General features: G+C 39.3%; 1 protein-coding gene across 1 annotated transcript in view; it reads left to right on the top strand.

Annotated features, from left to right (window-relative positions):
• Window positions 1-23,657, top strand: part of ncam1a (neural cell adhesion molecule 1a) — a gene marked incomplete at both ends in the record, with an annotated part of 231,176 nt that overhangs the window by 161,415 nt on the left and 46,104 nt on the right. The window contains 5 exons of the mRNA XM_083890080.1: window positions 564-681; window positions 4,414-4,574; window positions 5,469-5,611; window positions 16,502-16,652; window positions 23,419-23,603. Coding sequence (XP_083746206.1) covers window positions 564-681; window positions 4,414-4,574; window positions 5,469-5,611; window positions 16,502-16,652; window positions 23,419-23,603 — 758 coding nt within the window. The remainder of the gene's footprint in view (window positions 1-563; window positions 682-4,413; window positions 4,575-5,468; window positions 5,612-16,501; window positions 16,653-23,418; window positions 23,604-23,657) is intronic.

Below are 23,657 nucleotides of genomic sequence, written 5' to 3'. Positions count from 1 at the left end.
TTTGCTCTCTGTTGTGTCCGGTTGTTAAATAATGAGCTGTTGCTCAACGTGGCAGCGGACTGCAGTGATTATCTTTATACTTTTAAGGGTAGTTTTTGAAGCCTTGAATGTGGTTTGTGCACCTTTATTCTCATTTTTAACAGCAGAAGTGAGTTTGGTTTAATTTATTTATTTATTTATTGAAACTTGCAGTTTTTGTTTTGTTTTTTGTTTTTTTAATAATGCAGAGACTTTCATTCTCAAACTAAGTAAAACATAAGATTAAAGTTGTGTCGTCTTTGCCGAAAACTCACAAAGAACCAACATAATTACTTAATGATAAAGTACCTAACAATGCTCTAGTAAAGTAAATTATAAAACAATAAACATGTTATTGACTATGTAAAAAAATGTTTCTCTGAAAATGTTTATAAACTACGGAAGAGGATAAGGGCCACAGGAAAAAAAATACATGAGTTCTGACTTTATTCTCAGAATTCTGACTTTTTAAAGCTGCATCGCGGTGCCTTTGTAAACATAATATAATGTCAGTCTTGTCTTGTCGTCTCTCTTCTCTGTTTCAGTGCTCCCCACCATCCGTGCCAGGCAGTCAGAGGTCAACGCCACGGCTGACATCAATAGCTTTGCTTTGCTAGCTTGCGACGCGGACGGCTTCCCTGAACCCTCCGTCACCTGGGCACAGTATGTCATCCACTGCAGCCATTCATTTGCAAAATCTGTCGTTGATTTTCACGATTCCTCTCACATTCAACCTGGATTTCTGACCTTGAAGATTGAATCTTCCTCAGTGGTTGTCGCTGTGGGTGACCGGACTTGCTTTGAGTTGAGTTGAAACTAGTCCGGTCGCCCACAGCCGACTACTGAAGACGATCATGACCTGGATGACTGAGAACCTTCACGAACATCTTGAATTACAAGAAGATACCGTTTCAATCAGGTGCACAGTTCTCTGGGAGCATTGTTGGGTTGTTACTACCAACGATAGGGTATTAATGACATCACTATATCACTACACTTGTAAATTTAATGCACAATGAGATAAAACATGCAGTACAGACACCGACGTATGAGTGTTTGCACAATAATAATAATGTAGGAAATTGGTTCATTGACAAAAGAACCATTTGTTGATTTTTATCCTGTTAAAGAGCTTGTTCTGAGTTTCGTTTTTGTGTGCCCTTATTATCACTTGACAGCATGTCAGCTCAAAAGAAACGCACACAAAGGTACTTCCTGCATATTAATTGAAAGGCACACAAAGCTTTGAATTCATTTCGGTGTTGTATAAACTCTCCGCTGTGGCTTTTTCAACAGCGAGAAATCACCGAACGCTGTCGTATTAAACTTAGAAACACTGGCTGGCTGATTTTTTTTCATTGCATTCATTAGAATATGTGCAAATCAAGCTGTGCTCAACCAGGCCTTTCACTTTCCAACGCCTCCTTGTCGCCAACTACGTGCAAATTGCATGTTTCAGGGTTAGCTCTAATCCACCAGCGCTGCCCACCATCTGTGCCTGTTCATAAATTGGATCTTTTGATCAAGTCGGAGATAAAACAATGTAAACCATTTCCCTCACTGCCTGCTACTCACAACCTCGCAAAGCCAAACTGTTTGTTAAAAAAGAAGTGATTTTTAAGGGAGTTGTGTTGTAAAATATATGAATTTGCGTGTCCTCGTCTGCAAACTGTGTGGGAGAACTGGTGAGATTTGCATGTGCACCTATGTTTCTAAGGAGAGTGAGGAGGCTTTGATGCATATCATTTCTGCTTTGTAATTATGGAGTTCACACTTGTGTACACGTGTAAACCTCCGTATAATCTGCTCCACTTGCACCAGCTCCTACTGATTAAACATGTTGTTCAATACGGTTAAAAAAAACAGATTTTAATTAAAGTAAAATTAGCTTCAGTTACAAAGATTTGTGTTAAACATGAGTTTATTGAGCTTATTTATTAGTGTTGTTGATATTAACCCTTAGATTAGAACACAGAGCATTATTTTGGCTGCTTTTTTCCATGACTATGTTATTTTTTAGAAATCATTAAGCACATATTAACACCTTATTCTACATAACCTTATTCTACCTCTATTTCGGCATTAATTAATATTGTTCCTACATAAGGTGTTAGGTTGTGCTTGATATTTACTAATTAGGGGCTAGTATGCTACTTGTATACATGTTAGTAAGCACCTAGTTAATGGTGAATGTGTTCCCTAATCTAAAGTGTTCCCAAAGTTTCTTAATTCCTTATATCCTCTGCAATCTGATGAAACATTTCTTCAATTTTCACCAACTATATAAACACGTTACGGTTTAAAGTTCACTTTATGATCAAAAACAGAAGAACAACGCTCTATTTTGTGACTTGTTATCGCTTCTTCATATCACTACTAAAAATGCAATATAAAATGACTCAAGAAGTTGCACACCCCCAGGATGTCCATATAAGGAGTTGTGTATTATTCCCACGGCAAATTACCAAGGGTTAACAGCAATGGATGATTTGAGTTTTAATTAACATGAGTCAATGTTTAGGGTTCAATCGACTTTCTTTAAAACGGAATGCAGCGATAAATCCACTGAACCTTGAGAGTCCTTGTGAATTGCTTATCGCTTGAACATCATATTTAATTACTATGCCTTGCATTCAGTGGAAAATATGAATCTATAAACAGACGTTTACAACCTGTAAATACGACGTGAAAGTGACAGCAGCTCCATATAGAAACAGTTGACAGCATATTTCCTGTATTTACTTGACAAATTCCAACATTGTCCAAGTTCAGCCATTTGTTCATCCCGCCACGTTCCTGACATGTTTGTTTGAGGTCAGTGTCAGTCCACTTCCTCCCTTGTCCCAGCAGAGCAGGACGAGGAGAGAAACATGTTTTTCTAGCGCTGAAGGTTAAACATCTTCGTCTCACCTGGAGGTAAACTAATACAAGATAAAAAACCTTTCAAGGTGATTATCAGTGAGGCTTCACGGCACTATTTGATTTCCCATGAGCTGGAACGGCAGCTAAATTCAGCGATTCTTTGTCACTGCTCGGTTTTTTTTTTTTTTTTTTACTTGAAACTTCCTCCTCATACAGCAGTTTGTTCAAAGAACACCAATAAATCATTCACCGGTTTCAACCAGCAGCACGGCTGCTGATGAATTCTTAAATAAAGCAGGGGGAAAGGAAATAATGTGAGTGAATCTGAGTATTGAACATTCAAATGCTGCTCACAACTGTCCATTAAATAAAACCTGTATATGCTGCTGAGGCAGAGCGAGAGAGCGAGAGAAATGCAGCTCCTGATCATGACAGAGTTAAGAGAGACAGTGTGGTTGTTGGGAGGACAGATGGGAGAAGCGGTGAAAAAGCAAAAGGGGTAAATCTCTATTTGTTCTGCTTTTCTAGCACCACTGACAAGGCTGTCATTCACTGTCTTCCTGCTAAAATACTAAAAAGAGGCCATATACTTACTTCTCCACAAAGCCTTCTTGGTGCTCAGGGGGGTGACAGAATGTTCTCTCAAAAGGTGAAACACATGCACTGGCCTTTGAAGCTCACATAGAGTGGTCCTATTGCACATATATGTTAGTTATGGAGGTCTACTTACATACATTAACTTGTTTTTATGGTCAAAAACCTCCTAGTTGCTGCGAACGAGCCGACCGAAATTGGACGGGCTGTGCTGCGATTGGCCAGCCAACGAGAGCTTTCTCGACTGTCTTGTGATTGGCCAGGTACCGGAAAAAGTGACCTAATTACCAGGTCAGCTCCCAGAAGCACAGCTCCCCCTCTGGAAGGCTGGATGCACTGCTACTCATTACCAAAACATCATCATTATTATCATTATTAAAAAATAGCTTTGTCACGACTCCCCATGCCTTTGACCCGGATTCGGACACAGAGTCAGAAGACGCAAGTGAAAGACCTCAACAAAGTACGTTCTTCTTCTGCTGCGGTTCAATGTATGCAACCAGATGTGCCCGGACTAGTGCCTGGAGCAGGAGGATCTGCTGTTCAGGAGAAGGGATCCTTACATCACAATTCCAGGCTTTTAACAGAGCACTTGCAGAGCCCGAGAATACAATAAAACCCAGCGTTCTCAGCTTTGGCTGAACTCTTTGTTTCCAAACTTTAGGGCTTCATAAACAAAGTAATGGCTCAGATACACACCAAAAAAACAGCGTCAATTGGAGCTTTAAAATACAGGTGCGAGCTGGGTAAAGGAGAGCCGTGGCAACAGAATGTCTCAAAATCTTACAGCACAGGAGAGCTTTTTTTTCTCCTCCTGAGATAAAACATCAAACAGATCATCATCAGAGACTTGAGGAATGTATTAAGCTCTTCACGTTAGCAAATGCCTGTGATATGAACTCCTCCATGTCTTCCTTTTCTCTCTACCCTCTCCTACAGTAACAACGTTGTCCTTGAGCGAGGTGATAAGTACACCATGAAAGAAGACGGTTCTGAATTGGTAATCGCGGATGTCACGAAACTGGATGAAGGAGAATACACTTGCATCGCCAAGAACAAGGCAGGGGAGAAATCCGTGGAAGTCAGCCTCAACGTTTTTGGTAAGAGAGCGCCTGCATTTGCATGTGACGCCGCGAAGAATGCTGTGCTCCTTATCTTTTTGTACAAATTGACATTTCGCAGGACACTCAACTCTTCGGCTGTGTGCACAGTTACACAGTGTGAAGTGCACAGTTTAAAGTAAAACCATGTCCTATTGAAAACTAATTAAGCTAGCCCTGAGGACGTTCAAAGATATCTTTGACTTTCTCTTTAAAAAGGAAAATGTTCACTGGCCATTATTTGCAGCTTTTTATTACAGCTCATGTTAATGGGGAATCGGATTCTAACCCTAATGAATTTTGTACTGTATGTAAAACAGTGTTAACAGGTGTGGAAAAAACCCAGCACCAATTAACAGTCCTGTACGAACTAGTTATAATTGGTCACGTTCTCCCTTTTTGGTGGAGATGATTTATGATCCACAAACTCCTCGAGTCCCACTTAAATCAGCCGTCTAAAAAGAGGACAAAAGTGTGGTGAACACAAACATATCAAAACATTTAACAACACGCTGCTAAAGAAAGCTAAAGTTCTGTTGTCCAAAGAGACGCTAATCTTCTCAACAGTTGCTGCACCAATTACCCCCATATCACAGCTTTGGTGTAGTTTCACTTTGAGAACTCCAGCGTCCTCCTTCATATGCTGCACCATGTGAGAAAATGCCCACTGACCCTGCCTCTTCCCCACAGTTTATCACTTTTAACTTCCTAAAAGTGATGAAGAGTCACCTGAAAAAGTGATATTAAGAACAAAACACAAGGTTGTTAGAAAGACAATGCTACAAAATACAAAAGAAAGTGCTGAGACTGTGCTGCAGCAAGCAGAAACATCTCTGAGGGCATTTTCTGCATATCAGTATTAATGCCTTTAATGTCTTGTTTTTTTGTCTGTAGTGCCGCCCAAGATTACCTACTTGAATAACCAGACTGCCTTAGAGTTTGAGGATCAAGTCACACTGACCTGCGAGGCCTCGGGCGACCCCACACCCACCATTTCCTGGAGTCTTGAAAACATGGTGTTCACTGAAGGACAGCAGGTACAGAATTTTACATTTGTTTCGACAAAGATCCTATAATAAGTCTAAAGGTCTCAGCTAATACTGAATTCCACTTACAACATCATTAAATAACAACAAAACAGGAAAAAGTCAATTCATTTTTTCATAATAAAAAGGTCACAGTGCCCTTTAACAGTACAACACATCTTTTAATTAATGTAACTAATGGGCAAAAGATATTTTCCAATAAATAAATGTATTTATTTTGTATGTTAAATGTACATATTTGAATCCTAAAGCGTCTGTTATTCAAAAGTCCCTTTGACTGAATTGAATACAGAGAAAGAGCTTTGCAGACCATCTCTACGTACACCAACTCCTTCAGGAAGAGCAGTCGCTCACAAACTGTCATAGATTTCAGAAAATCAGGGGCTTTGACTCCAATCTGTCACGAAGCTAATGCATCGCCCTGATATTGACAGAGAGATTTGTGAACCAAATCAGTCACTTGTCCACTGACATTTCCTCATTTAGTCTCCAAATCACTTCAGTTAACCTTGTTCCTTACCTTCTCCATCTCAATCCATGACGAGCCAATCACCTGGCTGATCAGTTTAAAACTGCCCACGGTGCATTTTTACGCTCCAAACTTCCACTTTAATTGCATTGCCATCGCGAAACATGAATTTGCTCTTTGAACCGTTACATTTGGGCGCTGCCATCGCGCCGCTATGTTTGACATCCTTTGTTAATACTTTGAATTGGATTAATGATTTTGTGTTTCCTGCGTTATAAAAAAAGTTAAAGGGAAGAGAGTTTGCTGATTGCCATGAAACCAATTTTCAGGCAGTGCAACGCTGTGATATTCTCCAGCATTTTGAGCAGCAGCAGCTCACTCAGCGCATTAATCCCCAGCATTTAAAAGGGAGTGTCATCGTAAAACGACTGTGAAAATGTTCAAAAGCCAGAGAAAATGAAACGAGGACGAGTTGAAAGTGACAAAAATCCTTTAATGTGGGAAAACTGATTTCAGTTCAACGATAAAATCCACTTTATTGTCCCTGTGAGGAAAAGTCGGTGCGACGCACTTCGCAATTAATAAATAAAAGCTACACAAATCACAGCTGAAGGTAAAATACTATTATCATTTGGCAAAATCTTCTTTAAATCACTGATGGAATAAGGGACAAATAAGTTCCAACTGAATGATTAAGTTCTGCCAGATGGTAAAAGCACAAAGGAAGGTTCAGCCGGTGCTCGTTGAAGAACAGGCTGTTCAGACAAAACAAAGTTTTAGAAGGTTTCATGTTCTTCTGATACAAGTAAATGTAGTTTACACCTTTGGGACCCTAAATCATAAACAAAGAGAGCGTTGCTTAAATGGATAAGCAGCAACAATGATGGTTTTTAAAGAAACATGGAGCCACATAATGTAACGGCTTTAGACTTATACATCTTTGCAACGCTTTGTACCATGTCCTCATTTTTCTCTGCGTGTCCTTCTGAAGAGCAGTAGATAACACCCGGATTAAAGCATCGACGATAGAAAAATGGTAAAAGGCTTTTCAAGGCGTCTGAGCTCGGGAATATTACTCTCATGCATTGCCACCCTTATATAATGTCGTGGTTTCAGCACGTCGGCACTTGCTCGCCTGAAAAGAGAGAGCGAGCGCCTCGCCGAGTGTGTTGTTGTGCCCTTATCAGCTCGTTAAAATGGTATAATTTTGAAAAAAATCCATCTTAATGGTCTACCCTGACATGTGAGCAGTAGATGGATTAGTCACTTTTAGGTAGAGAGGTAATTTTCTGCTGTGAATGCAACAAATAGTATTAAGATAATTACCTCGCTGCGTCTATAACAGGTCTATGAATTCAGGAAGAACTCCTTATAGTGAGTCCGCTTGCAGCTAGAATAGCTCTTAGCATTAGATACTGCACCAAATTATGCATTAGATTATACTGAACATCTTCATATTACTTCTGGGAAGATAGGTGCCTGTGTGTTTCCATTGCAGATGTTCACTTTGCACGGGCCTGGTCCTTGGTAATTTTGTCACCACAGGCCCTAAGGACTTAATATGAGAAAAAAAGAGATAAATTATAATAACATTATACGACATTATGGACTATTTTAGATGTAATACCCTAGGAAAGTGCTTGAAACTGTGGTTAATTTTTAATCACTCCTCGAAATGCCTGATATACTAATTTTTAATTAAAGTAGGTCAAAGTAATGTGAAGAAAACTTCCGCATCATCACTTTTTTAGTGCAACCTAAGACGTCCATTATGTGTTTTTGACAGACACAAAAAATATCAGGAAATAATACAGAAAAAGGCAAACGTAAGACTGGTTGTTATGTGGTTCTATAATATATGTATGCATGTAACAATAGGTGAACTATTTTTGGAGAAACAAATGCACTTATTACAGTGAACGCACCTGTTATATTCGGTCCCAAAGGACACAAACGCACTCAGTTGTGCAATATTTGGGCCACACTGTCCTAATTCACCTCAGAGCTGTGCTCAGCTGGTTTTAGCTTCAGCACAGTGCAAGGAAACAGTGGAAAAACACCAAACTAAAGAACTCATGAGTAAGACTGTGTACAATATTTGGTTTAAATATGAATTATGTGGTATTAGGGACAATAAAACATGGTATTATGTTTTCTTTCTCTTTTTCAGTAATATACAGAGAAAACTGCTGGATGATGAATTTTTTAACAGCCATCTCAGAGTACATATTAGCCCTCGGGTTATTAAGACGTTTGCCATAAATGTAATGCCTTTGTGTTTCTCCTTGACTTTACTGCAGTTTTGCCCTCATCTCTTATGACGGAACCTTTTGAAAAGTTCAGCCTCTTTTGCATTTAGATGCATTTTTTTTAAGAGAGATTTCCCACTCTTCCAAACCTTTACACATCAGGAGCGCTCACATTTGTATTTAGTAAAAGTAAATATCAGATAATTTTTTTTAAGTTTTAAAGCATTCCTAACAAAGCAGGGTTAATGATATGATTTCAACGTCAAGTTGAGCTTGTTTTTGAAGCGCTTCACAAGCACAACCCCACGATCAACAAGGATGAATGAAAACCAAGAATTTCCAACAGGCAGACACATTATTTTCACCTGAGTGTGCAGCACAGACTAATGCAGCGTGGTGAAGCTGGCTTTTGTGCCAGAAGTTGTAATGCATGCCTAAAAGACTTTCTCCTGGCAGCATGTCTCCACCTCTGTTTCATGCATGGAATAAACAATAATGCAATGGGGTCTGTGAGCAAAGCTGCTTCCAAACACGGGTTAAACATTATCTCTTTTGATTTAAACCTTTAACACCTAAAGTGTGTTATTTGTCCTTAATTTAGCCATAAAAGGGCCAGAAAGTGTCCATGTCCATTTCTCCAGAATAACTTTCAGGTAACACTTTTAGGTGCTTACTAACATATATATAAGTAGCATACTAGCCCTTTATTAGTAATCCTAAGTAGCATACTCGCCTTTTATTAGTAATCATTAAGCACAATCAGTAAAACCTTATTCTACATAACCTTATTCTACTTCTATTACAACATGAATTAAGATTTTTCCTAAATAAGGTGCTAATATGTGCTTAATATTTTACTAATAAAGGGCTACTTATATGCATGCTAGTAAGCACCTAGTTATTGGTGAATATGTGTTCCCTCATCTAAAGTGTTAAAAACTTTCAATATGTGGCAGTTATTTACAATTTACTGCATGTAAAGTAACACAATTCGAAATTGGAACAGTGTAAAACCTCTTTAAAGTAACATTTGTTTGAGTTTTTGTCTCAAATGTGCAAAAACAGGAAATTATGTACAGGCTTTTTTCCAACTCTCTCCTCTCTGATTCGCGAGTGAAATTACCGTAATAACCACGTTTTGACGTGCAACTTATCAGCTTTTAGAAACCGTTGGAATTTTTCCGATAGCACAAACCATTGCATAATTACAGTAATGCAAATTGCACTGTTCAGATGTTTAGTTTGTCCATTTTGGGCTCCTGTAAAAACACGGCGGTCCAAATAAGTGTGATTATTTTATCCTTTAACCGTAATTTCACCTGTGTTTTACGAGGCTAAAAAGGACACCCTTCGATATTTAGAGCACTTCAATTATACATTTATTATTATCATTTTCCCCCGAGTTTTTGACTCTCATTCTCATTTTTTATCAGAAGAGAATAGATTTGAATAAGTTGTCCCTCGTTTGTCCGCCCTAACTGTGCCATTCATCACTGTCAATCAGCTGACACGCGTCTGCACAGCGCGACGGCTGCGCCGCGAGTTCCCTAGCGCGATCGTCCACCTGCAAAAACACGATACACGCCCACTGCAGCTGTCAGCGGCTCATCACCGCTCCCTTCCCTATCTGTCACTGTCACATTAATTTTGATTTAATGCTGCTGTAATCAGAAAGTCTCTCGTAGATGTCACTAATTTCCATTGGAGTGTCATTCATCATTGGTTCATTCTATTCTTTTTGTACAGTTCATGTCTGAATACAGGAACAAAGAGCCCAGTTGTAATTATAACGACAGAACAGTCATTTTTGAATGTTCCTGTCTCATGAAAAATAAAGCAGATAATGTCTCTATATTTTCTCATGAGAAGCAGATTCTTGTGTGCGGGTTCTTTTTACATTCACGCCATGCACTATAATATTATTACTATACTATATTATATTTCCGACATTATAAAATTAGTAGAATAATCTGCATGCAGTTGTTATCGAGAAAAAGAAAATGGTGCGCAGCGTCTTCCTGTACATAACTGAATTAGCTAATCATAACACAATATGCCATGATGAGAAAGTTCCCTGATAAGAAAAACAAAGTCCCCAGATAGCGGTAATTGCTCACTCCTAATTAGTTTCACTGGCCTGTTTTCCTCAGTGTCTTATATTAGAGTACATGAATTGATAACTGACTGAAAATTCCCCACACTCTTTTTCATTTTGTGTTCTTTTTTTTAAATGCTTCAGGTTTGCATTCTTGACCATCACCATCATTTATTAATGCAAAATCATTCATTTATGCTATACACTGTACACATACGGTTATTTTTCTACACTTGTAGTGGTGGAAAAAAGACAGGAAGTGCTATTTGCTCACACTAGAACTACCCAGAATTGATTGTGGAGCAAAATAATCTGTCCCAGTGAGGATTAAGATGCTCTCAGACAGCCAACAGTCCCTGCCACAGTCCTGCCTGGCAACACTGGCATTCTCTGTTTTGAGCTGGCAGCTGTTTGGCCCCACTGTTGCTATCCTCTATCCACCTCATGTAAACCTCATCATGCAGCTTATGTGGAGGTGAATCATTGAGATATCTCATAATGTACCTGTGTGGTCACAAAGCTTCTGCCATGTTTTAGTTTGTTAAAACCTTTCCTGGTAGGATATTTCAATGATAACAATACCCCTATAAACTGGATTATAATGGAATATAACTGGTTGTTTTCCCATCATAATTTCCTCCAGTACATCCTGATGTGATCATAGCTAAATGGTCCTTCAAAAATATAATATCTTCACATCTCCTGCAGGTAAACCTGGTCTGCTGTGTCTCTCTGTGTGGGTTTCCGAGCTTACTTTGCTGCACTGTCTTTGCGTCTATGTTTGTCCTCTCTAGGCTTCTTGGACGAGACCAGACACATATGAGGTATGGCTACTAGATAACAGATGTCTGACTCTAGTTTGGAATAGTTACACAGTAGTTACAGAGCAGAAGTGTTTTAACCCCCATGTTTATGTGTGCTGCCTTCACTCGTCCACTAAGTACTGTATGTCCACCATTAGACTCATATCACAGCACATTAAATCCATTTAGTTCCAGCACACAGTTAGCCTCGCCCTATTTGCTTGTCCCTGTTTATTTCTGTCGACACATTCGAGACAGTCACGGTATCACACAGTAGATTTTTGAGTCAGAACTTTGCACCGGTTTGTCGTTCCAGGTTCACGTAGAAAACACTTTCTGCTCTGCTGCAGCGGCTCAAACTCACTGAGCTGGACTAAATCTTAACAGAGTGCTTTTAAATGCTGTCCCCCACCACCACCACCACCACTCCCCCACTGTCATGATTTAGGAGTCTGCATGTTTGTCAAACATCTGGGGCCTCATTTATGAAAATGCTCGTCCAGGGTCAGGTGACACACTTCTTCAGTGTTTTGTTTTTTTGATTTATCTCTCCAGACTCATCCTTCTCTGTGGAAAACTCAGTGGAAATACACATAAATGTACAGATTTCCTAACAGTCTTGCTATTTAGTTACATCATTGAAGAAGTATTTATTATCTCATATAATTTTATGATAAATCCAAAGGCACATTTCTACATGAGGCCCCTGCTCCGGTGTTTGACCTTGAGGAAACATGCGACTCTTGGCTCGCACAGAAGTAAAAATAAAACCCTACTGCCTTTCACTTGCACTACTTAACAATCTAACTTCATATAACATAACGAATAGTTTGAGTGTGAAAATGAGAAATTCTTCTTGGTTTAATCATTTTCAATCAATGATTTTTCCACCTTTTATGTAATACATCGATTACTTGTGTTTTTTCTTTTATAGCTACAGATTACAGATTACAGATTGCTTTTTATTCCCCCTATGCTTTTGTAGACTGCAGTTTTTATAGTAGATAATAGTTTTTTTGCTACTTAGTCAGTCGCTGGCTGCCAGTTTGTCTGTAGTTATTAGGTAATGTTCCCAGTTCTTGTTTCCTCGCACTGGTTAATCTAAAAAAGTGCTTGTTCCTGCAGGGCGAGGGCACTTTAAAGAGACAGAAACAAATCTTTCTCCACATTTATGACGACCACTCGTCATATATTCTGCTTCTGAAGAGCAGAATCTCTGCGAAATACCGTATTATTGAAAGTAAACTCCCACAGAATGGCGTTTGTTTAAATCAATCGATAGTGTGACCTGAAAGGCCATGTTGTGCTGAAGAGAAACGTTAAACCTGAACAATACCTCTCTCTCTTTTTCACTGAGAAGGACACGTCTGAAATCACCTTTATACTTAAACTGGATCAGGGTCTGATGATAATAACCTGCTCGCTGAATGTCATCGGTGTTAGCCGCGCTGAATAGAACATTCAGATACTCATCTTGTCTGGAAAAATCACACGACCTTGCTTTTTTTTTTTTTTTTTTTTTCTGTATATGTTTTTATACAAAACCAAATGTTGCTACTGAGTGTAAATAATGAATAGAGGTGTTGGATATTTGTTAAGTGAAGGCAATTATAGATAAACCGGATGGTTTAATAGTACTAACGCTTCATTTTGGAGTTGTATGCCTTTAGAGAGTTGACCCGGGGAGAAACCAATGTTCCCCATCAACATCAACTCCACTCACGACTGGACAGGAAGCACTCAAGTGCACCGTTTCTTAAGACAGGTCGTTTAATTTGTAAAGGAGACAGGTTCTATGTCTGGCCTCCAGGTCTTTATAAATGTCAAGTGTTGAATCTCGCTCTCTAATTGGGACTCTAATAAGCTAATAAGACAAGTATTAGCTGCATCCTTTTGATAACGCTGGTTGGTCGAGGACACAGTTGTTCCCGCTTATCAGCCTCAGGTCTACAACTGTATTGATCAGGCGAGGTAATGTTCTAAAATGGAAATATAACTCATACATTAACCAACAAAGGCATTTCATGCATGAAAATAGGGAAATGAAAAGGTGCCTGGGTGTTAAACACTTCATTAATTGGTATAAGCTGTCTATAACTGTGAATAATTCTCTAGTAAAGTGCTTTCTTATATCAAAAATATATATTTTTATTACATTCTAAGGCATTTTTTTCACCCAAAACATAATTTAACACCTTTTATTTCAAATATTTATGTGCACAAGGCACATTTCAGAGAGAATAACTACACTATCATTTTTTCTGAAATCTGTCTGAAGTCTAAACATTGTTCATGTATTTCAACAAGTTTTTAATAACAATCTCTACAGAGTCCTATTAGCAAAAATAAATGTTTCAATAATGCTTTCATTAACACTTATAATGACTTATTTATTTTTATATAATAGGCATATTTTTACTGTAACAAATTACTGACATATTTCTTTATATATTGGCAGGACTTCACACCAAAATGAACCACAACTAAAATACAAGCCCCAAAATACCTTACTGTGTGTTTGGTGCAAACCACTCGACCAAACAATAATCCTACAGAGCTCCATGTGTGGCTGTAATCTCTTAATTTTGAGTCTAAAATTAGCAGAAGACATTTTATTCTGGCACCATTTACACATTTAAAAATGTCTGATATTAATGCAGCACTAGCTGTAGGTGGTGCAAAGACAGAGATGCAGAAATAGTACCGACAGAACCTGCACTTCCATCAATTGTAATTAAAATGTAGTGGTGCAGCATATAAGGCGTGAGCGTGCATCAGTGACAGATGAAGCCTGCACACACACAGTCTGCTGCTTTCTCCTGTATGTACCAGCTGTAGTGCAGGGAAAAACGTGACAAGTGAAACACATGTATTGACAGATTATATATAACAGTGTGTCAGTTCTGCCTTTGAAAGCAAAGCAGGGAACCATGCGTGGAAACACTCCCGTGCTTTCAATTATATCAACACTGTAATAATTAATCTAATGAGAAAATAGCTGTAGATGTGGCTGTATAATTAAAACATTTGTATTGGGATTAATGAGCGAATAATGTGCAAAGGTTTTCACCTACTCGGGTATGTGTGTGTGTGTGTGTGCGTTTTTGATCCAGTTACCTGTTCCCTTGTTTGTATTCCAGCTGTGTGCACAGTACAGCTGCTGCTGCCTGTGTCACTGCAGTATGACAAGATTAATGCTGCCCTTTCTAAATGTTCCAGGACGCTCTCCGAGACGTTCGGTAAACAGCGGAATTATCTCCGCCACATATATGCGCCGCGCCGTTCCGTAAAGCGTAACTGCTCACCCTCCAATGCTAATACAACATTTATTTTTTTTGCTGAAGCACCCAGAACGCGTGAAATATTAATAGAAAATGGTGGCAGCGAGGCGTAAGACGTACGGTTGAACTGTCTGTTGCCCAGAGGAAAAGCTGGTATTGTGTTTTATTTAACAGCGAGAGTTTTTACAAGCCCTGTCACATGGCTCTTCTGTGTTCTTGACGTCTTGTTTTTCCGCCTGCTACGTTCTGCTGCATCATTTCAAGGCAGAATGCAAATAATAACAAATAAAATGTGAGTTTATTTATGGTCAATTGTGGACGGTCCATATCCGAACCCAGTCGCTAGGATCATTTGTTGTCATTATACATTTCTGCAAAGCACATAGACGAGAGCTTCGCACACCGTTGCCTCGCCTATGCTATATGCTTCAACATCTCAAAGAGACGCACCAGGCTTTCCGTTGACTCCGGTGTAAACCCACTGATGCCACATTTAGACGCTCAGAGCAGTAAAATTAAATAAAAGTCCGAGTATGAGATTAGGTTTAGACGCCAGAATAGGACTGAGGTCAAGGTTGGGGGTCAAGAAAGTGACTGAGGTTAGGGTTAGGATTCGGGTTAGGTTAGTTTTTGACAGAGATGAAAGTGGTGAATTCCCTTCATAAAAACACTCACCAGTTATACTGATATACCCCAACGAATCCTCAAATCATTCAATAATTTGGTGCTCAACTTGTCTCAGAGACTCCTCATCCTTTTGGTGATAATTACCCTCAAATAGTAAATGAAGTAATGTTGATGCGGTACCCCGTGTGCAAGAGACATCACAGAGGTTGTACTCAATTCCCTTGTTAGTCGCTTGGGTTAAAAGTGTCTGCCAAGTGACAAGTAATGAGAACAAAATAAAACGTTGGATTCAAACCGTTTTAAAGTTATGACAAAAGGAGGCAGCAGCAACAACATTGTGCTACTAAAACAAAATTCTCATATGTTACATGGGACAAATCCTTCTTGTACACGCAAATGCTCCCGCAGTCAGGTCTGATAGTTTTGCTTGACAGAGCATACAAATATTGTTACATACTGTATTTTCTGTTTTTTAAACACTTGACAGTGGCAGAATTATAACCTCAATAATAAAAAACACAATCACCAGATGTTATCTTTAAAAGAAAGGAAGAACATTTAAATCATCTACCTTTGGATTTATCCTCAGTATTTTGTAACATGAGCATTAGACATCAAACTTGGTCACGGCGCAGGAATAAACAGGTAAGTGAGGTCAGAGGTCAGAGGTCAGCCGACAGAGGTCCACATCCACAGTGTGACCCTGTTTATCCACAGAGCTGCAGGTTACCCTCAGTGGGCAGAACAATAACGACAGTCAGCCAAAATAAATAAAATCACGCTTTAACAAGCCATTTTGTCCACAGTGCAATTACACTGTTCTAACTGCAATCAGAGTGTCTGTAAACCTGCAGCGAGATTGCTAAATGGTAGGGACAGTAATCAACATACTGTAGGAGTGCACAGTTTTACTGATGCCAGCTGTACAGTTTTGCTGATTTTACAGAGCACTTTGTGAGAACATGTAGACTTTTTTATGTCTTTTTGCGTTTGTTTGTCCCTGTGCCATGCACTTACGTCACGAAAAACAAAAAAATTTACAATAACACCAGTCATATTGTGCCTAAGAAAACTAAAGTCACACAGGCTTTTGCCTATTTTGTGCAACATTCTCATTTGTTAAATAATGTCTATTAACAGCTCGTTGCAATTGTATTTTTTTATCATGCCAATAAAACACTCGTCCATCACATTTCTAATTAAAACTCAATCCAGAAAAAAAAAAACTCATAATTCCCCCCAGCTTCTTCCTGCAGGAAACATCTACAGCAACGGTAATAAATACGCTCCTGACCAAGCTGAAGGAATAACTAAAAGTCATAATAATTGATTTCTTTTTTTTTTTAATTCTTCACAGAGCCTTGATAGAAACATTATGGTGCGCAGCCACGCACGCGTTTCCTCCCTCACCTTGAAAAATGTGCAGTTCACGTACGCCGGCCAGTATCTGTGCACCGCCAGCAACTCCATCGGTCAGGACAACAAGCACATGTACCTGGAGGTCCGCTGTAAGTCACCTGCCTTCCTTTCTTTCCTTTGACTGAATGCTTTATCTGTGGCTATTTTTGCACTGTTGTACTGCTACAATGTCATTTTTATATTTAATCCCAGCGTGAACCTGAAACAGGATGTTATTACGCTATGATTGTAGGATTTTTGAGGTGGTGTCGTCTCATTTTTCCTCACGTATTTGCCTCTGCTCGGTGATTTTCTCCGCTTCCTTAAACGTCTTTTGACAGCTTCCCTGAAAGAGAGAAAGAAATCGCCCGGGCTTTGTTCATTAGCTGTTGACTTTACCTGTGGGATGGTACACAAAGAAATCAATAGCACCAGTAATGGAGCGGGGAGCATGTCTTTCCAGTCAACAAAAGTTAAACTCTTCTGCCCTATTTTCTCCAAACATCTCTGGTGTGGCTGACCTGCTTGCCGGTGTCTTTCTTCCAGCAACGTCCAGTTTTACTGTTTGATATTGACGCACAGGAGTGAGATCTCTGTGTTTGAGTTGGATCGAAAAAGGCCAAAAGAAAATGGAGCTGAGAGACTCTGTAGATTTTTCAGTTTCCAGTCTGCGGCTACAAGACTTGTATTACATAGCGTGGCATAAAATTGTACTTATTTTAGCTGAAACTAACAGCTTCAAATTAATTTTGATGTGTCACTGAAGTAGAGCTCAACTATCTTGATAATCGGTTAATCGTTTGAAGCTTTTTTCATGATTAAAACAAGATTTCTGATCGTTTTGGCTTCTCAAATGTGAATATTTTCTTCGTTTCTTTGTTCCACATAACAAAGAAATCATTCAAACTGAATCATTTCGGTGTGTGAAGAGAACTGAGCCTCTCTTTGTTTCCCCACTCTCCACCTGAATTGTCATGCAATAATAGAAATGACCAGAATCAGGCACAACAATGTCATGATTAATGCTGAACCCAGAGTCACTAAGACTGCTCAGTAGAACAGACTATTGCAGTCTGATCAAACAGTAAATCACATATGCCAAAGAAAAGAACATTTTCCTGACTTAACAAACGCCGTGTGACTAAAACACCCAATAAAATCTACTTAGCTTCAGAGCACGCTTCAAGACCGACTCACCCTGTCAGTAATGACTGGCTCACTGTGCATCATCCCCTCACTTAGGATTCATCAAACATGTGCTCTCACTGCGGCGCGTTGGCTGCGCTAAAAGCACGTCGGGCAAAAAGTACACAGTGTTGATTTAAAGTCAACACTTAAAGTTGAAACTGCATCGTCAGCTAAAAAGAGACGAGAGACAATGCTAATAAATAAATGAATGAATGAATAGGCCTTTCTCACAACCCTCAAAATGTCCATCTGGACAGAGAATGTCCTGTGAACTACATTTTTCCAGAATAACTTTGAATATTTGGCAATTATTTATAATTTACTGCTTGTTTAAATACTGTTTTAACAATTTATAAAATCAAGGGAGACAAAAAGGTGTATTTATAAAAAGAAAAATGTGAGTTTTTGTCTCTCAATGTGCAAAAACAGGCCAAAGAATGGACACTGTACAGGTGCAACAGCACGAGTGAAATTATGAGAAAAAAAAAAGAATCCGATGGCACGAACCATAAAAGGGCCAGAAAATGTCCTGTCAGTAAGTGCTTTTGCCCATTTCTACAGAATAACTATGTGGCAGTTATTTACTTCATGTAAAGTAACACAATTTGACATTTGAACAGTGTAAAACCCATTTAAAATAACATTTGTTTGAGTTTTTGAGTCTCAGATGTACAAAACCAGGCCTAAAAATGTTAAAATACGTGCAGGCGTTTTTCCAACTCTCTCCTCTCTGGCAAAGACGACGCTGATTTGCCGCTTCCTGCAACAGCGCGAGTGAAATTACCGTAATAATCAGCTTTCAGAAACCGTTGGAATTTTTCCGATAGCACAAACCGTGGTGTAATTACGGTGATGCGATGCATCAGCGATAGACTTGGTGTTAAAGGGTCAAGTGAAATGAAGGATTGTACGGTTCAAATCCTGGCATGAACATCGTCCCTAAGCCAAGTTTTGGTTTTAGCATAAATGGCCACACTACACATCAAACTCTTTGAGGGAACACATGGATAGCGCAACACGCTGCTGGTGTTTGGCTGCACAAAGCTGCCGTATAATTCACCAAAAATGCTCTGAAGACACGTTGTTCCTTGCTGTCGCCCCTGTTTCTGGGTATAAATAGGTAGGTGAGAGAGCAGGGCTTGCTGGGTGGGTCAGTGGTACCACTGTGATTTGTTGCCATGGTGACAAAAGTCTCTGTTATGGCATCGCTTTGGTGGAGGAAGTGTTGACGTTTGCGACATGACATTCAAGAAAGAGAAAAGAGGGGAAAAAAGGCATAAACACACTGGTATTTCTGGCTGATGTGGTCTGTCTTCATAATAATCAATAATGTTGTTTTGAAGGTTACACGGAATGCACTTAAGTATAAATTATACTTTTCTTGCTTAATTATTTTCTGCTATGCTGCCAAATAACAACACTTTATTGTTTTCTAAAGTAGTTGTGATTATCTGGTTAAATTGCTCATATCCGTCTGAGGTAAAGAGGTTTTTGTGACTAGCGTATCAAGAGAGAAACTATTTCTTTGCGGTTTGCTTGTTGTGGATGAAAACACCCTCAGATTAAGGTTAAAAACCCCAGCACTTTAACCTCATAGTCGCTGTTTTATTTCAGCATCAAGAGGCGAAAATGAAACCGCGCTGAAATTCAAAGACTGCATATCTTAACATAAATCCTCCAGAGATGCTAAATTACCGTAACATGAAACCGAGTTACAGAGTCAACATGTGCCATGTGTATCGCACTGGTGAGATTAGATTTTTCGTAGTAGAAGCCAAAATAATACTTGATCTCATTTAGAGAACATATCATATTCTGGGCTTCGTTAAATAAAAATTTCAAAGAAAAAGAAATCCAGCAAATGCTTAATTGGATTAACCAAGTTGTGCTTTCAATGTGCCAGCAATTTGCTCCGAGATTTGATCAAAATGCAGTGTTGATGAGTTGTTTGAGGGCCTGTGGTTAGCAGAAGTAATCAGTGAATAATCAGGTAGCTGATTCACTGTTGCCAAGCAATCCCCGATAAGAGGAGGTGCTTTGTCTTGAAGCCTCGCTCTCTGTCCCCCTCTATCACCAGTCACCAAAATGAAGACGTTATCTAGGGATGGGACTTCCTATCTGCAGCGCGCCGTGATCCTATTAGCCGAGCTGAGAGTGTCTCTGGTTTGCTGCTCAAGAACTGATATGAAAGTGTTAATATCGTCCCTGTTTGAGCGGTGGAGGAGGTTTGTCGCCCATAATCTCGTGAAAACACAGAGCTGCTGTAGCTGCTCCAGCTCAGTCTTGTTGGCTTTCGTTTATCATTCAAATTTCCCAATTAATGTTTTTTTTTGCATTTCCAAAGGTTAACCTTTATGAATTGTAATGATTATGCTTGTATTTTAATACAGAACTATATATGTGACTCTTTTTTGAGGATTTTGAGGATAATGGCCACAGGAAAAAATATTTTGGTTTTGACTTTAAACTTTGAATTCTTACTTTAAAGTTGCCATATTTAAGAATGTGGCCAAAAAGAGTTACTACATTCAAATTCAAAATACCGAAGTCTTTTAGGTTTCATTTTCTGACGTAACTGGCAACCCGTAGTTGCTCGCAGCTGAGACTCTACTGACTGCAGTGATTGGTAGACGTCGGTAGGTGGCGCCACATGCCAAAACATTATTTCAAAACATAAACATGATTTGCAGTCTGCAAAATGTTTTTTTTTATGCAAATATTTTGTCTGTACTGTTGTTGTTGGTGAGTTCAGTTTGTTATATGAACATTATTCCTGAGTCTCTGTGACATATTAGGAGGATTTTATGGCCAGTTGCTATAGATTTATTACATAATGCACCTTTAAACTCAGAATTCTGACTTTATTCTGAGTTTAATTCTGACTTTTAAACTCAGAATTCTGACTTTTTTCTCAGAGTCCTGACTTTATTCTGAGTTTAATTCGGTCTTTAAACTCAGGATTTCTGACTCAGAATAAACTTGAGTCAGAACTCGAAATTTTTTTGCCTGTGTGGCCCTAATCCTCTTCCGTAGATGTCTGACCATTTTTTTCCAAAAACAAATTAACCTTTTTTTTATTTATTATTTTTTTCCACAAATAACCACAACATGATGCCAAATGTCTCTGCATCTCCTCCCTGACAAGGTAAAATCAGTGATTAAACAGTCTGTTGACCCTGGAAGTGTTCAGATATTAATGTATTTATATTCAAAATGAAAGCTAAATACACTCAAGTGGCTGACTAAAGCTCATTAGCTTCAGAGATCATAGGGGTAGCAATGAATGAGATCTTTATTTTTATTTATTTACATAATGATTGCAAAATCACCTGCATTACAAACAACCGTGTGTACTATTATTAATGGACAATTCCCCCATGATTATCACCCTATGGCTCATCATCATTGTATTTTCCTACATAAATAATTATAGTCAGTTATTTCAACTAAAGCTGGAACTGGCCCAAAGAAACATGCCTGGAAAATGTTTGTCTGTGTATTTGTACTTTAAGTACAAATAGACTATAGTAAATAATATAACACATGTTCAGGGAAGAGGGAAAAATACAAAATAGGAATATAATGAACTTGTAAGAGTGCCCTGTTAACACACTGTTTATTCTCAGAAAAGGCAGGTGGCTGCACAAATAAAAAGAAGCAATTCACAGGCACTGCAGTAAGTCAACTGAGCGAGAGGCTTCAGGGGATGGAGCATCTTTTTTTTTTCGACTCAGCATTATCCATCAGTCCTTAGCAGAACTCTGCAGACTGTGAGCTTTCAAAGATCCGGGGGTCAGGAGTAAAGCACCGGAAGTGTCAGGGGCCACAGCGTGGCACAGCACTCACGGTGCAAGAAAAGCACACTTCACTGCATCCACGTATGGCTGTGTGTGAGCGAGATAAAATAAACACAGGAAAACAACCATGTCCAGTAATAGCCTCATACTTTTCAATGACGGGGCCAAAAATTACAGCTCAGAGTAAAGGGTTTTTGACCATATGGTTTCAGTTCAGTTTAGAGAGCGTGTGACCGTCGCTCGATAAATGGGTTCCGCACCAGCAGAGAGAGGAGAAATACTGTTAACGGTCGTGAAATGGAAAAGCAGTAGGATCTGACAACAATTCTTGTTTACTGGTGATTGTGAGCTTATTAGACTTGCTGTTTAACAACGACACTCAGCCCTGTGAGACTTTGGAGTTTTTGTAATTGCTCAGTTGCAGTAAAACATTTTTTATTTTTTATTTTTTTACAGAACAGCATAACAATAGCTACTCAATGACCCATAAAAGCAGCACGGGTTGTCTTTAAATTTGAAATGATATCATAAAAGACCTCAGCATAAAATGTATAAAAGTGAGACGAATGCAACTATTAGATGACACTTAGCATTTGTTTACCTTTCGCTAAAATTGACTCAGCATTTCCTGGAAACTGCTTTCAGGACTGCACTTTCATTCTTTCTTAAGATGCTTTGAATAAAATAAATGTCTGTAAGAACTGCTTAAAAAAGGAAGCTTCAGGGACAAAATGAAATATTGCCATCCCATGATTCCTTGCTCCTGCAATAAAGCAGTAACTGTGGGGCCGATTCCTCTGCATCCTTGGGATTTGTCATAGAGTGATTTGATGAGTTTGATAATATGATATAAAAAGTGATTGAGTCAACAGAGCAGCATATAGTGTACGATTATAAAAACATGACATTCAGAACTGTGTCGGATGAAAATAAGATGATTGTAGTACGTTAAGTTGAATAATTGACTCATTCTGGCCACATTATTTATTCACAATCTGAATCTATTTTTTCACCATGTATTGAAATCTGGAAAACCCTTAAGGTGGAGAAGAACGTGTGCTTTTGTCAGTCACAGCAAGTGATCGAGTTCATGCTGTTTCAAGACATAGTTGCGCGAGTTAAGAGTGTCCAGTTTACTTCATCCCCATATTGCATTGCAACCCACGCACACATCGAGAGAACATGCAAAACTACATGCAGACTGTTTATTAAAGGGGACATATAATGCAAAATATACTTACTTATACTTATATTTGGACTATTTGGGAGGCCCTATGAGTAGGCAAAGTTTGAAAACTCATGTTTTCGTGGTCTGCCTCAGTCCAAGTACAGGACATAAAACACCCAATGTTGACTTCCGTCGTTGAAAACGCATGAAAATCACGTAAAAAGGCGAGAAAAGGTGAGAATCCGGAAGAGCGAAAGTAAGTGTTCTCTTCTAACTCTGGATTTCCACTGGACACGTCTCAGCAGCGTCCCAGAAGCGGCTTGCCGCGCCACACCGCTATCGATAGGTACCTGCTATATTTTTGCCGTTGCCGCTCCTCATAAATTACAACAGAGCAGTTCACACCAGACAGGAAATCCGGGGTTACAGGGTGTACAGTGCAGCACAGAGTTCTACACAAACTTCCAGCCTCAGAGGATTAACATTTTATATATGATGGCAATGTGTAGACTAGAGTTGGCAAATGATGGCTTTTCCAAATTCCAAATTTCCAAACTGCTGTTAGATGCCGGAGCCTCCGTGACGCTGACGTAGTTTCCTGTGTCTCATTTGCATTTAAAGAGACAGGCACTCAAAAGCGACTGTTCTGAACAGGACTGTTTTGCAGGGTGACTGTCTAATGTGATGTTCACCGTCCTCCCTTCTCTCTCTTCGTTGCCTCAGACGCGCCAAAGATCCTGGGAGCGGTCGCCACGTACACGTGGGAGGGAAACGCGGCCAACATCAGCTGCGAGGTGGAGGCTCACCCGGGAGCGTCGGTGGTTTGGTTCCGAGACGGCCTGCAGCTGCCCACGGCCAACATGACCAACGTCAAGATCTACAACATGCAAACCATCAGCTACCTGGAGGTCTGCTGCTCCTGCCGTCTTTGCAGTCGCCTATAAACACGGCGGATTTAATCG

The sequence above is a fragment of the Microchirus variegatus genome (assembly GCF_963457635.1).
Source record: "Microchirus variegatus genome assembly, chromosome: 5".
Lineage (NCBI taxonomy): Eukaryota > Metazoa > Chordata > Actinopteri > Pleuronectiformes > Soleidae > Microchirus > Microchirus variegatus.
The sequence above is the reverse complement of the archived record's forward strand: the minus strand, read 5'-3'. Positions and strand labels throughout refer to the sequence as shown.